At 39.7% G+C, this 17,508-nt stretch overlaps 3 protein-coding genes and 1 long non-coding RNA gene across 7 annotated transcripts in view; 1 reads left to right on the forward strand and 3 right to left on the reverse strand.

The window, feature by feature from the left end:
* The window catches only part of parvb (parvin, beta), a 17,460-nt gene extending 13,040 nt beyond the window's left edge, over positions 1–4,420 (reverse strand). The window contains exon 1 of one of the 2 annotated variants that reach the window (XM_051381602.1): positions 4,225–4,420. In XM_051381602.1, coding sequence (XP_051237562.1) covers positions 4,225–4,339 — 115 coding nt within the window. In that variant the 5' untranslated portion in view covers positions 4,340–4,420. Of the gene's footprint in view, positions 1–1,398; positions 1,561–4,224 lie in introns of those variants that run through there. The other variant, XM_051381605.1, reaches the window with a different exon arrangement.
* LOC127352864 (uncharacterized) overlaps positions 1–6,882 on the forward strand; it is a 7,134-nt gene extending 252 nt beyond the window's left edge. Inside the window, exons 2-3 of the long non-coding RNA XR_007881200.1 lie at positions 4,417–4,532; positions 5,824–6,882. This is a non-coding gene — a long non-coding RNA (uncharacterized LOC127352864). The remainder of the gene's footprint in view (positions 1–4,416; positions 4,533–5,823) is intronic.
* On the reverse strand, positions 5,518–12,795 carry hdac10 (histone deacetylase 10). 2 transcript variants are annotated; one of them, XM_051381598.1, is made up of 20 exons: positions 12,494–12,795; positions 11,171–11,305; positions 10,955–11,051; positions 10,684–10,781; positions 10,198–10,302; positions 10,029–10,097; positions 9,806–9,932; positions 9,556–9,621; positions 9,412–9,471; positions 9,165–9,254; positions 8,773–8,879; positions 8,624–8,691; positions 8,282–8,522; positions 8,057–8,147; positions 7,838–7,923; positions 7,130–7,186; positions 6,927–7,008; positions 6,126–6,314; positions 5,818–5,977; positions 5,518–5,689 (listed from the first exon to the last, which is right to left on the reverse strand). In XM_051381598.1, exons 1-20 carry the CDS (start codon positions 12,550–12,552, stop codon positions 5,658–5,660), a joined length of 2,019 nt encoding a protein of 672 aa, XP_051237558.1. In that variant the 5' UTR covers positions 12,553–12,795; the 3' UTR covers positions 5,518–5,657. The 2 variants fall into 2 exon arrangements, with proteins under 2 accessions (XP_051237558.1, XP_051237559.1); XM_051381599.1 differs by lacking the exons at positions 6,927–7,008; positions 7,130–7,186; positions 7,838–7,923.
* Positions 12,796–13,599: 804 nt separating this feature from the next.
* aplnr2 (apelin receptor 2) lies at positions 13,600–16,200 on the reverse strand. Of its 2 annotated transcripts, none has more exons than XM_051381898.1 (2): positions 15,939–16,200; positions 13,600–15,342 (listed from the first exon to the last, which is right to left on the reverse strand). In XM_051381898.1, exon 2 carries the CDS (start codon positions 15,317–15,319, stop codon positions 13,847–13,849), a length of 1,473 nt encoding a protein of 490 aa, XP_051237858.1. In that variant the 5' UTR covers positions 15,320–15,342; positions 15,939–16,200; the 3' UTR covers positions 13,600–13,846. The 2 variants fall into 2 exon arrangements, with proteins under 2 accessions (XP_051237858.1, XP_051237857.1); XM_051381897.1 differs by having other exon boundaries at positions 13,600–15,458.
* Positions 16,201–17,508: the final 1,308 nt, after the last annotated feature.

A 17,508-nucleotide genomic window follows, 5' to 3' on the forward strand; every position in this document is an offset into this window, starting at 1 on the left:
TTTCTCATACAAACAAAGCCTAGTTCATGTTTTTGTTGCTATAACTGACTGTTAAAATTAGTTAAAATGCAGTGTAGTAATTTCAAGCAATATGAGAGAATAGACTTGTTTCAGTGAATAACTCAATGAGCATGTGAAAGGAGCCTTGAACATGTTTTGCTGCAGCAGTTAATCAATCAGGCAGCGGCTGTATTCCTGTTAACAGAATTACACTAATTGAATACAAACCAAAGCCTGCAGTGAAGAACATTTATCTTACGTCGACCTCATTGCATAAATTCATGTAAAAAGCTCCTCTGTGAAATTACAAACCATTATGGGAGAGGACTAAATGATTAGTCAAGACAACAGCAACAACATACGGTCAGATTTCCTCTGCTTTAGAGACAAAAATGTTCTAAGTATAATCAGCCGGCATCATAAACAACAGCGTAAAGTAGATTGAAATCGATCTCGTCTTTTGGTTCCGCTGCTCCCGGGGGAGGGGGTTGACTGTGACACGGGGGGTGGGAGAGAGATATAAATAATGCAGCAGAGTGGAGAAGACAGACTGGACCTTAAATATAGCTTTGGTTATTTACACCAACACAGGCACCAGTGAGTAACAGCAGCCAGGAGATAACACCAAGTGTGATTCAGTAGACATTAACATGACAGCTGAAACTCTTTAAGGTATTACACTTACTTATTATTATTACTACTATCATTATAATATGGTATATGTTTTTTTTTACTTCACGTTGTAATCTTGTTTTCCTCCATATTGTAATTCTACTACTGCTACTCTACTCTGCACATATAACATCTACTGCATGACAATCTGTTGCTTTTTCTGAGCTATTCCCTTAATTTTTTTCCTTTAAAAGTATGTGTTTTCTCATCAAATGGATAGAGGTAGTCGAATGTAGTTCAGAATGTAGTGTAAAGTCCTCTAAGTCCAATTTGATGCCAATATTGATGTTTGAGAGTTTAGACTAAAAAGATAGGCCTGCCAATATTCATTTATTTTACATAAACGCATAAGCAAACATACTGAAAAAGTTCTTTTTTAAAGTTTTTGGTGCAACTCTACTCTTGAATGAATATCAGTGAATCTCCTATATAATGGAAACAAATACTTCCTGTTTCTATATATACTGTTAAGTAAATATACTTTACCAGCGATTGACGTTTTTTATTATTTATACCGTATTTTCACAAAGAAGCTACATTTCTAAATCGTCATCACATAGATACAAAGCCACAGTATAGTAAAACATATATTGTATTTAGTGGTTTAAGTTGTACTTTATGGGATATATACATAATAATACATTAATTAATGCACAATGTACTCAGTTCCATCTCTTTTTAATAGTTGTACAATTAATGACAATAAAAAACAAACAAATGACTTACTATTATCAGCATCCATCCTAAAGCTTGTATGTTAGTTATATTTTGTATTTTCAGTGCAAATACTCTTCACCCTAAGATGATAACAATGAGGATGTGACATAACACTCATCCTCTCAGTCCTTATAAAGCAAAAACCTGCTTTTTGCTCTCACTAAACTATCAGTAATACAGCACTGCCTGCTGCTGACAGAGGGAGTTGTGTCTTGTCAGAGAAACGCAGACTTCCTTTCAGTTTATCAGGATATACAGAATGAGCCTTACAGTATCTCTGAAAACTAGAACCAGATATCTGGACTAGGCAAAAAAAAAATTTCCCTTATGTTCTTTTCCAATAGCCTTAAACAATATTTTCTGACAGAACAAGGACGGCTTAAGTGCTTAACACTGTACTAAAATGTGTATGTGCGGTTGCTAAGGAGTTCCAAGACAATTTACGAAACCTTTACTTATCCACACTTATACAATAATCCACTGTTAAATGATTATTCAGCAAATGTCAAGTAACTTTTCCAGTGGCGACTAGTCTCTAGGGTGTTCCCCTTAAAGAGTAGACAGTACCACACCCAAACGTAAAAGAAACCACATTTACAGCATGTGAGGCAACAAGCTGTGCTCCATTAGCAAGACTAAACCTCACATACTTTTCTCCTGTTATATTGATGTCGAATTCTAACATCATTGAGATCTTTTACCTTTAAAACAACCTGTGTATCCTCTGAGCTTTAATCGACTTTGACCACACAGGGGCACTGCACTCTCACAAGCTGCACTCAAAGCTAAAGAGGGTTCCCAGACACAGTGCTGTGGTCATGTGGGATTCCTCTCTGTCCACACTGGAGAATTCATCACCTACAGCACTGATTTAGACCCATATGCTGACAGGATTAAGGTCTAGGGACCAGTAAGGATTTTTCCATTATGTTGGAGGTTGATAAATAAAGGACGGATATGTTTTAATGTTGTATCCTTCATTACATATTAGTACAAAGAGAAAATGCTTAAGGATCATCAGACTTTCTCTCCTGGTTCTACACTAAAGTCTAGGCTGGACCAATTTCTAAGACTTATATATTAATGTTGAATTTAGAGCTGCAGCCAATTTTAATTTTGTTTTTATTGATTAACCTTATTATTCGGGCTGCACAATTAATTGAAACATCACCAGAATCACAACATGGCCAAGTGCAGTATTTAAAGCTGCAACTATTTTTGAGGTCAAATGCGCAACAAAATAACATTATAATGAAGTACTATAGTGCTCCAGAGATGCCCTGACTGACATATGTTGTTTTCCAGACGCAAGAAAACAAGTTTGTTTGGTACAGACCCCAAAAACTGTCACATCATCACGATTTCAACCCTTACTTTCAGTGAAAATGAGAATTGTGATGCAAAAATTCTCATTCCAACTAATCACAATGATCATTATTGCACTATATCACAATCACTAGTCCTGTTAGTTGAGAGCTCTCTCTCTCTTTCTCTCTCTAATGTTCACATTTGTACAAGAACTTCACAACTCTGTGCCTTCCTTCCTTCCTTCCTTATCATTCTGAGAAAGACTGGTCTATGTTTATTCAATTCCAAGTTACATTAACAAACAACAAATCTGCATCACTGGGTTCAGTAAAACTTTAGTAAAACGCAAACGCAGGAAGACTATTCTCGTTACCTCATCACATTAGGACTCCACCTCTCAGTCATCATCTAATTAACCCACTGGGATGAGTTTTCTTCAGGAGTCTCTGTTTAACCCCTAAAACAGCTTTAAGCTTAGAAAAATCCCTTAATTCCATTCTGGCAGGATTGTATTTTTGTATGTATATTAGGGCTGCAACTAAAGATTATTTTTATTATTATTAATAAATCTTAATGATTAATAGATTGATTTCCAGTTCTGTCAGCTAACTGATTCATTGTTGCAGCTCTCCCTTGAAGTGACTGTGCCTCATTCTGTGCACATTTCCCACCAAACAGTCAACCTGACACATAGTTTAAAGACAAGAATTTTAATTCTTAACAGTTTAAAGAGATTTTAAACTGTTCAAACCCAACAGGTTTTTAGACTAATTGAATGAGGCTCCTGAACAATTAACATGTCTCTGTCCTCCTGCTGGTGGAACTCCTTTAATGGAGATTACAAACACATGGTTGTGAGCACGCACACACACACACACACACACACACACACACACACACACACACACACACACACACAGAGGCGTTAAACCTTGCAGCTGTCTGTCTGACCACACAGTGACTGGCCGGTGGGAAGGCAGAAAATAGTTTGGTCAACAACTGGAAAACTAGGACAATAACTGAATGAGTGTTTTGATATCTGAAGTTCAATGAGCACGGAAATCCTCTTACACCTTTATCTTTCTAACCTTGCATTCCTGGCCCCCGGTCACTGACTGTATGATCTATTTATGTTTATTACCTCATGTTAAATGCCTGTGGAGTCGCTGAGAGGCTTTGTCTCCTCTCTCATTCGCTTATGAGCGTCTCTCACCCTTTAAAAGAAAACCATATCAAAACTACACTAGAGTTCAACATATGTTAATGATTGAGCCTATAATTAGTTACTAATCAGGAGACCCAGATTAGAATATCATACCAGAGGAAAATCTCCATAAAGCAAGTACCAGAGAAAGCACTATAAATGTTGTAAATCATGTGTACAGCTCATGATTCAACTGCCACTGATGTCCTGGAGGAGAATATCTTTATAGCACATCATGTGATTGCAGCAGTGGACTGAAACACAAGGGGAGTATAATCACGTTAAGGATAGCAAAGGACAAACTAAAAAAAAACATTACTTACCTTCTTTAGACTTCTTTTTCCGCGCCAGGGTTCCTCCTAATTTCCCGAGGAAAGACTCGTCCTTTTTCATTTTAGCGGATTGCATGGTCGCAGATGCGGTCGCGGTCCCAGACATCTTTCAGTGTGTGTGTGTGTGTGTTTAGTCTCTCCTGTGTGTGTTGATAATGTCACCCCTCCCTGTGGTGCATTCAGGCATCGGTGTACGATCCAATCACAGCGAAAAGACAGCAAACTAACACATTGACGGTCAGACAGCAGACTGGAGGAGGACCGCTGGTTGGGCATCCATACAGACCAATGACTCACATGTGAGTAACAGCTTCATCTGTTTACACTTCACCCCACAGCGCCCCCTGACGGCGAGGGACAGGACTCACAAAGTCCGGGCGATGAAAGCCCACACTATTTTCCCTACCCCAGAATATTGATTTATTGTTTAATATGACAATAAATTAATGAATACATCGGTATGCGGTGGAGAGAAACTAGGTTCAAAGGTTCAAGCTTTCAGAGCTTCTTAAAGAACTGTGATCATTTAAGTAGTGGTAGCAATTCACACAGACTAAAAAAAACAAACCTTTAAAACAGTACAAAAGTGATTAATTACAAAGAAGTCATTCAAAATGTACTTAAAAAGGTCCGGTGTCTAACATTTAGGAGGATTAATGGCAGAAATGGAATGTATTATTCATAGGTATGTTTTCATTAGTGTATAATGACCTGGATTTAGGAATCGTTGTGTTTTCGTTACCTTAGAATGAGCTATTCTTAACTATTGAGGGAGCGGGTCCTCTTCCATGGAGGCTGTCATGTTGAACCGCCATAGTAGCCCAGCACAGACAAACCAAACACTGGCTGTAGATAGGGACTTTCCCCAGTTTCTCCTACACGCTTCACAGCCCTGTCATTCTAGTACAGATGTGTTCAGTTGTTTGCAATCTGCGACTTCACAGCTGGATGAAAATAACACTCACTAAAACAGTCTATAGTCTTTCCACTGTTCCAACAATCACCAACTCTGCCTTGGTCGAAATAAATTCTTAATTGACCAACGTAGATGAGAAAAAAATAGCTCAGCTGCACACGAAGCAGACCGGCTATGTAAGCAAACCAGAGAGGCTGCGATAGCAACACAGGCAGAGAGAGAGTGAGACGACATTCTCTGCTCAGGACACCAGACATTACCAATGTAAACAAATCTCTCACAGCAGCAGAAAAGATGAATACCTTCGACTGAGTTGTTGTAATGTGTTAATCTACACATCAAAAGACAAACTGACAATCTATCACACATTTTAATTGATTAAAATACAGTTTATTTTAGGGCACAATGTTTGATAAAAGCTCCATTTGGCCAACAAAGTAAAAAATGTTTTCAAGACATTTGATTGACGTGTTTCAACTTTCTTAACAAAAAAGTAGCAGGATCAGCTTCAGTGCTCATCACCTCTTCCAGTTTCTGGTGCTGTTTTAGGAGAAAGAAAATATGTAATGTAAATATGCATAGTTACATAGTTGAAATAGTCTTTTCCAAGTCCATGGATGTCAGATTATGTGTAATGTTGATATGTGATGCTGCTGTTGTGAATTCACCTGTAGTCTGCAGCAGCTTCCAGTCCCCCTGCAGTCTGTGTCTCAGCCTCTCCAGCACCTCCACATCCTCTGGTAGAGGAGAATGAAGCTGCCCCAGAGAGGGAGCAGCGTCTCCGAGGAGAGCAGAAGCAGTGGGGGCAACACGTTCCTTCTCACCTTCCTGAAATGACAAAATTACTGACCACTGAAGTAGAAGCTGCCATTTTAAACCTCCCCAAAAATAAAGCCAAACATGAACATCTGTACTTCCATGCTATCAAGGAACAAGAAGGTGTTTACTGTACTTTTAGTTGCCCCAGTCTTCTTACCTGCATGAGTACCAGAGTGTGTCCCTGTGCGAGGCCCTGCAGCAGGCCCGTTAGTTGTTGCCACACGCTGTCACACACCCCACTATCCGGCATCCGAACCAACAGAACCAGGCTGGGGTCATACTCGTATCCCAGGGGCAGAAGGAGGCCCAGCACAGCCTGTAGGAACCCTGACGCGTCACTGCAGCCCTGTGGGAGGACAAACAAACATGCTTAGGATGTGTTCCCATCTGTCACTCACACACACACACACACACACACACACACACACACACACACACACACACACACACACACACACACACACACACACACACACACACACACACACACACACACACACACACACACACACACACACACACACACACACACAAACACAAACACACACACACACACACACACACACACACACACACACACACACACACACACACACACACACACACACACACACACATTTCCTCAAATATTCCAAAGTACATTGTGAAGACATTATGAAGTTTGTGTTCATCAGATTAAATCAAATGGTTAAAACCCTAAATATAACAAACTGTGAATATATGTGTATTAGAGTTGCATAAACTTTCATGCTGGACAGAATTAAACAAGTCAATATTATAATTATATTACCAGTAGATTATATTATATTATATTATATATTATATTACTTATTACATTGTGTTTTAACCACATGACAGAACTTTGTTATAATACAATCATGAAGACAAACAATAAAACAGTAATACTGAATACATGCACACTGAACATTTTCATTTCTACTATTATAACACACATTACCTTCTTCAGACACACAGGAATGTAATATTTGCATTTCTGTTCCTCCGACTCCTTGCTGCTGAACTGCACCAGGACTGTTTTCCTAAAGATGGAAAGATTTCTGTCATCATGCTGTTCACACTGTTGCCGTCTTTGTTCATTAGCTCAAAAGGGAGAGGAGTTTTATCACACAGTCTAATTCAGGGAGCACAAATGATAATCACCCATTCTCTGTGTCGTCACTTGGGACCGCAGTGTCTCCAACACACACAACCAAAAGCCTGCATGAGGAGAAAGCAGCATCAATCATCAGACTATACTCTTGACAATAAAAGAATTATTAATACACATCTGAACTTGCACCTTATTTGCAAGGTGGGCGTAAATGACACAGAACATAGAAATAAGTCAAGTCTTTAAAACTACCAGTATACAGGAAATGACTTTAAACCTTATTGGCCGTTTGGTTTTGAGGAGTTTCTAATAAAATGTATTGTTTTCTGTCACCTGTGATAATATCTGACAATTGAAACAAAAGAAATGGCAGGGAAATGACAGAATGCTTTTAACTTTATCCCTTACATACTACTCATTGTAGTCTGTAGATGTTAACTTACCCATATTACAAAACAAAACAAAGTATTGCTGTGCTGGGTTACAAAAATGAAGACACAATGCCAAAATTAATGGCATTGTTTTGTCTGTGACTCATCCCCACTCACTGTCACTGAGACTCCAGTCTACAGCTCTCTCTCTGCAAGTAACCAAGTAAGCATATTTCCCAAAATGTAGAACTATTCCTTTAAGGATGGATGTTTCCATGTAAGGACACTGTTACAAAGCAGTCTGTCTTATCGCCAGATCACCTTTCTATCTCGGTTAATAGCAACATGCAGCAACTGTACGTGTGGATTAGAGCCACACTGCTATACCGTTTGCTGAGAGCAGTTGCAGCATGCTGGACAACACACATCATCGCCATGGAGACGTCACAGACCAGAGCCAAGCCGCTGCAGATCTAAGAGGTAGTAATTAAGTATAATGACATCACCTAGCAACTCATGTGGACAGGTTGGCAAAGCAAAAAGTGTATTTACGAGCGGATCACATCACAGCACTCGAAAAGTCAAAAATAATATCCTGTGCTGTACCTCATTCTTCTCCATTTTCTCTACGAGGGAAATAAGACTGGAGAGGGTTGTGAGAGCATGGCAGTCATCTGCATCTTTGACGAAATTCTCCCTTATTGTGGAAAAAACAACACATTTATGTATAATGTAGAAGATTAAATCATAATTATAACTCTATAAACTCAGAGATTACTATGAATAATGCCAACTTAACTAAGTTAAGCATTACAAGCTGCAGCTACATACCTGAGTTTGTTGACTATGACTGGGTCGGCATCCTCTGACGCGCCGAAGCTTTCACATCCGTCAGGGCAAGCCACGCCATTAGGGAGCACTAAAGCAGCGCGGATTGGAGGAGTGACACGTTTCGGAGGCTCTGGCCACACCTGTTCCTCTTGGCTTTTCTCCTCATCTCCTTTCTCCAACCTTTCTTCTTCTTCTGCTAATTTAACGCGCTTTGTGCTGATCTCAAAGGTAGGTAGCTTAGCTGGAGAGCAAAGTAATTTAATATTTTATGGAGCAATAAATATAAAAGTAACAAGATTATAAAACACTAAAAACAGAAGTGATCAGAAAGTACTGCTATACCTGCGTGTTTAAGGCAGGACCAGTACTGCCTATGAGCTGATCGGACACAGTGAAGGGACTCGAGTGCACTGAAAAGAGAAAAATAAAATTCACTACAGTTATAAAAATCCACACAAGATAAACGTCTGACACGTGACAGTAAGACAGACCTTTCACAGGGACCATCAAGGTTTGCAGGTCGAGGCGCAGGATCTCCAAGAAGAGTTTGAACTGTTTGACACACAGACTGGGGGAGGGAAGTCAAGTTGTATCCTCCCTGGAAAACATTCACACAATAAAACCTTTTACAACCCAGTGTCCTTCCATGATGACAACAATATGTACAATCTAATATGAAGTATGCTCATGTAATATTTGTAGTGATAGATTAGATACTAGTGTTTTAAGGTAAAACAAGAGAAACAGAGCCCGACTGATTTTTGAGGCTGTTACTGGTACCGATTTTGGAAGGGGAAAATTCTCCAGTAACCAACATGGAAACCGATATTTCTGAGATGGAATGAAAATGATGTTAAGTATATGTTTGTATATGCAGCCTGACCTCGAGCACAGCACACAGTTTCCCTCCCGCAAGGTTCATCAGGAGGTGAGTGAGGTGGGCAAAGATGTCGGGGCTGGCACACATTTCACCCTGTAAATAAAGACAGTGGAGTCCAATACACCATTTTTAACTATGACCTCAATATAAATATATAAGTGATAATAATTTCAGTAATTTCAGCATACACAAAAAAGAATATATACAGATACAAAAATCAAGCTTTATTATGAGGATGTATATTAAGTACCTCTGGGTCACCGATGGCTGAGTCAAAGCCTGCACACACCAGGACCAAGTCTGGGCAAAACTGTGACAAAGAATCACAGATAAATAACCTCTAATTCATTATCTTCTGTTAGAAAAACGTGAATTTAAAGTGAAAATGGCTGACCTCATATGCAACTGGCAGGAGGACGTGACAGAAGACTGAAAGATAGTCGCTGTTCTTCATTCCCACCTGAAATATCATAATGGAACCTTATTAATAAACACATTCATACACATAAATGTGTGCACACAACCATCAAAGCAAATCTGAGATCCAGATTAGTTAAACAAAAAAAGCTGCTTGTTAGCTCCAGTGTGACCCAACTATAAACTGCATATATCTTCAAGTGAACAGTGTTTCCGTGGTTACTTACTTTGTTCCACGGTACATTTATATTAAATCCCGCCCCTTTCTCTTTGCCAACACTGTCATAGTCCGATTCTCTAAGTTGAGGCCAGAATTTCTGATGCTCATAGCGGTGCCACGAGAAGTAGAGCACACTGGAGGGAAAAAATTAAATTGTATGCAGAATTGAATATGCCAGAATATAACATCCACATATAAAATTCAAGATCCTTCCATTAGGAAGAACTCACCTTGGATCATCTTCAAAACAGTACTGCACCCCTTGACCATGATGTACATCCCAGTCAACTATCAAAACCCTGAAAACACAAAATGGTGTAAATATGTAGCAGCTTTTGGAGAATTCATCTCTCACATCGTTGCCAGAATGAACAAAAAGAAAATCTAAATTCATGTTACCTTTTAAGCCCATATTTTTGCTTTGCATATTGAGCTGCTATGGCCACATTATTGAACACACAGAATCCATTGGCAGCACTGCTCATACTGTGGTGTCCTGGAGGTCTGTCAACAATGACAGAGAGGTGACAGAAGAAGTATCAAGATTTTAGTAATTATTTATTATATTTATTTATTAATCATTTAGTCTATGTAGAGATTGTACAGAGACACGGCAGATGAAAAGCTTAGTAATGTACTTTATAATAATATAAAAAGAGGAAAAGGGGCCAATTTCTGAATTTGGGAAGCTGTAAACTATTAGTTCCACAAATTCCAATTTGAAGGTCTCTTGCTGATTACTTCTTTTGTATTAGCTGTCCAGGACTTTACACACTTATGTTTTATTGCTCTTGGCATTCTATACATATATTTCATTAACTGTTGAATGACTCTCTCGGGTGCTTGCAATCAGGACTGCTGTGTCTAACTGGTTAACGGCCTCACCTGACCAGAGCCATGCCATTCCTCACCTTCCCCGTCATAACACTGTCCACTAGTTGCAGTGCGGCCCCTGCAGCCAGCTTGGCACAGTGATAGATGTTCTAGGACAGTAAATGAGAAAGAGGAATGGTTAGCCGGGAGTGAAGCTGATCTATTTTCATCGCAGCAACCTGAGAGTCATCCCTCTAACCACCACTGAATGAACAAATGTAAGATACAGATAAATGGCAAAAGCTGAAACTCAGCTGGTAACAATATAAAGTGACGGACTAACTGGGTGGAAGTAGACGTCGCCATATTGCAGGGTGAACTCCTTCAGGTCTTCCAGAGTCATATACGGGGTCTTCTTCACTGCCTCCAAGTACTCCTCACTGTTGGGAGCAGCAAAGTATACGTAGCTGAGTGACTTGAGGAATTTATTTCAGACTCATGCGGCGGTAGAAAACCTTATTGAACCAGCCGGGGACTCTTTGAAGACATCAGGACTGACCTGTGAACCAGCAGAATGTCTGCATCCGTCGCCTCACGGACCGGTACGGAGACACAGCGATCAGCCAGACCGTTCTTGATCAGAGCTTCGTGACTGACTGTCAGACGCTCAGGCACCTCGATCTTACATGCAGGGCTGGAAAGACGATAATGTAAAATAATGTTACATATAGTTGAATTATTTGTTGAATTTTGAGTTCAAGATGTGTTCGTTATGACCTAGTGAATACTTTGGTCGGTATTTTAATTCAACAAGTGAATTTGTGCCTGATCATTTGAAATTATGTTCATGTTTTTCAAAGTATAGTCATTGGTAGTCTTTTTATTTTTGCACTTTTTGCACACAAACAAGCAAAAGAAAACGTAATAGAGGTGAAAATGAAGTCAAGAAGCAGTGGATGTTCCGCTACATTAAGAATACAAAAACTAGTAAAAAAAAAAAGATGAAATAAAAATAAAATACATATAAATGCAAATGACATAAAGGAAAATAAGAGACAGCAAATCCACTCAGCTATTATTTACAAAAATATGGCAAAAGAGACTAAACAGACACTTTATCTAAATAAATTAGACAACACTAGTGAAACATAATGACAATTTATTTTTAAAATGTACTATTAATTCGGCTGACAAACAGTTTAACAATGAATGCTCAATCAGTTACAAAGTCTGTTCACAGCCCATTGGGTGATTTCATCTCCATCAGGAAGTGAAACTGCAAATGCAACAGTATGTGTCATTCACACCACTAATTTTACCAAATTAAACTATAATCTTATGGGGGAAAAAGCCTAACATTGGTTCACACAAGCAGTACTGTGTTACTGGGGTTATTTTTGTTTGTTTGTTTTGTTTTGTTTTGTTTTGATGTAAATGTGGCACCCAGCAAAGTGTAAATAAAGTGCTGAAGGAGAGAGAAGTGACATCTTAACTGTATGAGGAAGACACTGGTGGGAATAATTAAGACTAAGAGAGGGAATTTGAAAACTTTAATGTACTGGGGCTCAGGGACACTACGGGTGCTCCTCACTAACCGACCCGGCTAGCTACAACAACAACCAGCCACTTCAGTTCCTACCACTACAACAACTTTAATTTCCAGAAAATACGTCAAATAATTTGAGGACGTGAATCAACAATTTGAATGAAATACGTATTCATTTAAAACTAAAAAACAATCAAGTATTTAACCCTTGATACCCTGTTCTCCCCAAGATACAGACAGTAGCGTACATTAGCAATATTCATTCATGCTTATTTGATTACCTAACGTTAGCTACAGGCACCAAACTGTGTGTTTAAAAGAGTTATTGTGACTTACTCAACCCAGAGCAGTTTGTATCTGGTCATCTCCTCATCATAAATCAATGCTGTCCCCATCTTTATTCCTTCTCAGTCCGGCTGCGTGGACTGACACACATAGGTATTCAAGTTCAGGTTGTCACAGACTGTTTCTAACACAAACTGCACGAAGCGACAAGGAAGCTGCTACAGTCAAAGTTTCACCAAGTGCACAGTGTCAACAAATACCGAGAAGTTCCCTTCATGTCCTGAGTAAAGCGTGGACAACGGTGCGGGTAAAGAGCAACTCAAACAAATCTTCTATTGTGAGTTTTTATGGAGGTAGTCAAACAGTTTAAAGGTGCATTAGTGCCACCTTCTGGACGGAGTTAGGTACTTCTGCAGAAGAGACTCAGCAACTTTCTTTTGAATAACGTTACGAATATTATTTATTTGCTCTTTTTGTTGCTATTTAAAAATGGCTAAAATACCAGGTGTACATAGAAATATATTTTTAGTTCACTGGCTAGAAGCTGCTTTGGTTTGGATGGGAATGGTCACTGCTAAAAGACCAAAGCTTAATAATAATCTTTTTATTATTAAAAATAACAACCAGCACTGTCTTGGTTATCACACAAACAAATCATGTTACGTCAGTTTTTATTGCTACTTTGTAGACCTACATATAATAAGAATGTTAATATTATCTGTGCTTTTGTGATCTTTTTACTTTGTATGTATGTAGATCTTTTTTGAGCAGCTTACTCTTCAGATATTTTTTGTTATTGATGCTTGTAAGTTGTTCACTTTTATACTCTGCTCTTTTATTTTCTGTGTTTTCTTTACAGTTGAAATAGCAGATAAACTTAGCTTTTGGGTTTCATTCCCCTTAATTTCAATTTTCATGTATTTTTAAACAATTGAAAGACAAATGTAGGTTTTGGTCAACTTTAATTTAATAGAAAAAGCAGTGCAAACACAAATCAATAAACAATTCAGACTATATACTAGTACAAAATATAAAAACAGATCAGATGACATGAGAACATTTGGTTTGAGCTCAACTATATTTTAGGAAGTGGTGGCATCTTTCCTGTGGGAAATATGTGGATTGGAAGCAGGTAATTATGACTATGAACTCATGAATGTTCATTTGAAAAACATGTTTATTTTGAAAATATTGACATCTGACACAGTTTCTTCTCAGTCCAAATTTAGGCCACTTTGGAATTCAGTCCGTTGTCTTCAACAACACCAAAAACACTCTGGAAAACATATCACATTCAATGCTGCTTTACTGTCAACAAACAAAATGACTTAATGTCCTGGTTCCTCAATGTAAAATTAGATTTCATTTTCATTTCAAGCAGCTATTTGGGTGTTAAGCCATGATTCACGTGGCCTCAGAAATCATTCCACCCACCTCCCCCATCTTCTCCACCTCCGTCCTATCTGCTGTTTCCTCTTGCGTTCTTGTGGGAAAAGCTGAGCTCCTTTCCTGTCTTTCTTCCTCTCCTCCATCTTTCTCTCCCTCCCTTCCTTCCCCTCCCTCTCCTCCTCTCCTGCTCGTCCTGCACAACATGAGGAGAACTCCTCTGCATCTCTTCCTGAATGACGGGTCGCAGGCAGCATACAGAAGAGGGTTAAGGCAAGAGTTGAGATAAGCTAAACAGGTGACGTACGGGTGAGCAGCCAGTAAAATCTGATCTAAAGAGCAGGAGTATGGGACAAAACCAAACTCTAGCAGCATGGAAACAGTCTTATTAACATGCAGAGGCAGCCAGCACAGGAAGAAGGCCATCACTAAAGTGACAATGACCCTGAGGAGTCTTCGCTGGCGCTTGCGGTCAGGACGAGGGCCCCGTCCAAAATGTCTGTTGAGGAGCTGGGCCAGTGAGCAGTAGCAGACCAGCAAGATGACAAGAGGAAGCAGGAAGCCTATTAGAGTTGATTTAAGACTCAAGGCGGCTGCCCACCACATCTCTGCCCTCTCCCGATCTGCCTCCTCCATCTCTGCTCCAATCAGCATTGAGTAGTCCATCTGGCAGGAGAGGAACACTGATCTAGAGTCAGTAGGGTGAATTGGCTCAAGCTGCCAATCATCCTCAAATTCAGGGTCCATCTCCACCTCCCTCACGGAGCGCAGCAGAAGACCAGGAAGTGCCAGCACCCCCGCCAGCACCCACACCCCTCCAAGTATCCACAAAGCCCTGCTGGGGCAGCTCTGGGGGGCATGGTGGCTGGAGTGTCGGCGTCCAGTCAGAACCCAGTACCGCTCCACACTGAGCATGCTCAGGCTGAACACACTGGCATACATGTTGAGGGCAGTGAGGAAGCTGCTGATTTGGCAGAGGGGTTGCCCAAAAGGCCAGTGGTAGCCCATCGCCGTGTAGACTGCCCACAGAGGGAGAGTCACAAGGAAGCAGAGGTCAGCTAATGCCAGGCTGGCTATTAGAGAGTCTGTGAGTGAGCGTGAGGGACGAGGGATGGAGGGAGGATAAGAGGAGGAGGTGGAGGAGGAGTGAGAGGAGGGTCTGCAGCTTTGTCCTGAGGGATACCCACAGTTTTCCTTCTTCTTCTGAGCAAATGACCCGTGGTGAAATCTACCAGCACTGTTAATATTCTGCTGACTGGTTCTGAAAATGCCAGCACAACAGAGCTTTCCAGTTCCAGCATTGTCTCCCGTTCCCTTCCTCTCGACTCGGTCCACGTAGGCCCACAGCACCAGGCCGTTGCCGAGACAACCTACCAGGAAGGCCAGCAGGTATACGGATGGGATGATGGAGAAGGAGGGGGACCAGTCGCTGTAGTCGCAGTAGAAGAGGGGAGGGGGAGATGGTGAGGGGGAGGTGAGGAAGTCTGTCATCTGTGCGTCCGTGTCCTTGGTTTCTATATAAAATCATTTGCCATTAAAATCCCTGAAGGTTCCAGTACTTTCCTGGCAAGCTGAAGTTTGGTCAGTGCAATGTCTAGAAGCAGAAAGTTCCTCAGTCCACTTAGATGGTCTGAAAATTCAATAAAACACAACAAGATCCTTAAATATTTGCAACAACAAATTAAAGTTACACACTTTACTTTCGGAATTAATTAGGACTAACCAGCCCAAGAATGTTGGGCATTTAATACATAAATTTTATTAAATTACCTGATTAAATAAAAGACTTGAGCTGATTTGAATTACAACACTTTTTTTCAATTAAAACACTCATTTTAGGCCTTTCTGAGCATTTAAATTAAATAATTTAATTCCTGCAAGACAATCAGAATCAGAAGTGTGCACATCTAAAAAAAATGTTTATAGGTTCTTCTTCAAAAATGCAAAAATAGACAACAGATTGTGACACTGCATTGAATTCATACTGTAAATTTGCCAATTGATAAAGCCTTTATCAAACAGCATATTTTGCATGCAAAGTTTGCATCCTAAACTATCACAAATGAGGGCCGAGTCCTGTGAGGAATTATGATGATGAACAGACACTTACCTTCGGGTACTTCATCAGCTTGGACAAAATCCTGTGTAATGATCACTGTGGAGCAAAATTCAGTCCTTGTTCTCTCATTTCACTTTCTCTCTCAGTCTCTACATCTGTACTGTGCCGGATGAGAAAGGTATGCCTTCCTCTTAAGTCTAAATATATAGCACTCTATACACACACACACACACACACACACACACACACACACACACACACACACACACACACACACATTTGCACACACCCAGGACCTTTCTTTCTCTTGTTCTCAAACCAGACCACCCCAGCAGAGAGTTACGGGACCTGCAAACAGCCCCCCCCCCAATACAAACACACACACCTCCCGAGAGACACAATAACACCACATATCCTCCCCCCTGCAAACACACACAAACCCGAGACACACAAACAGATCCCCCCCAAATCTTTTAGGCTGCTCATATTCTCTGACGCAAACACATCCAAACGCACATAAAGTACACAAATGTGTGCAAACACAAACACATTCTTTCTTCTCTGCGTCTTACATGTTCAAACACTCAGTATACAGTGGTCAAATGTAACAACCCACGCAGAGGACAAACAACTAACAGCCCTCACACCATGAATATATTCAAAAGGCCTTTAAACCACAAAAAAAGACAGTTTTCAGATGGAAATAGATCCTGAACCACAGCTGTGTTATCTCATGCAATTAGGAGGCCACCAATTCACAGTAGAGAAATATTCTAAATGACTGTTTTAGTTGTGCTTATGTGTTGCATAGTCTAAATACCACTAGTTATTATTTAAGTAGTACTAGTAATATTTAAATTAAGAGTGCATTTATTATTTTTTTATTTATTGTTACCATTATAATTGGGCACTTTATCAGAATTATTGTTTTGATATGCAGACAATAAATATATCAAACATCAATTTACTACGTTACTGACCAGTCTAACCAATCCACCACAGCATATACTTTTGTAATACTTAAATGGTTATCATAATACATAATTTTTCTCATGATAGAAGTGGCAGCGACACCCAGCAGTTTCCCTGTAAATGGTTAGTTTACGTAGGCATAAGCTGTTAGCTGTTAGCTGTGTTTGGAGACTCCACTGACTTCTGGTTGTCTCATAAAGGTTTTGTCCACAGCAGCTTCTAAAAAATCTTGAAGAAAAAACTAAAGTGTTTGATCTTGTGTCTGTCTGTGTGCTAATCCAAATTAGATTTTGAACAAATTTGATTTAGTTAAGAAATTCTTTTTCAAAGCAAACACGGAATTTCTAATATATTAAAATATATAATAGTGGAGAGATGACAGGAAACAGATCTGCATTTCATGGTTGATGTGCCCTGAGATAACATTATGTTACTACATTTAATAATAAAAGGCATTCAAAGCTGGTTTTATAAAATGATAAAACTTTTACTTCCAAAAAGTGGAGGCAGTCCCCTCGACTTCACCTTCAGAGATGATAACAAAGTTTTGTTTTTAAGGACTGTTTCCATTATGTCTAAGCCTACATATTGAATGTATGGATCGACGGTATAGACACTGGATAGGTCAACATGGGGTTACAGTGTAAAC

Source organism: Dicentrarchus labrax, unplaced genomic scaffold, assembly GCF_905237075.1.
Source record: "Dicentrarchus labrax unplaced genomic scaffold, dlabrax2021, whole genome shotgun sequence".
NCBI lineage: Eukaryota > Metazoa > Chordata > Actinopteri > Moronidae > Dicentrarchus > Dicentrarchus labrax.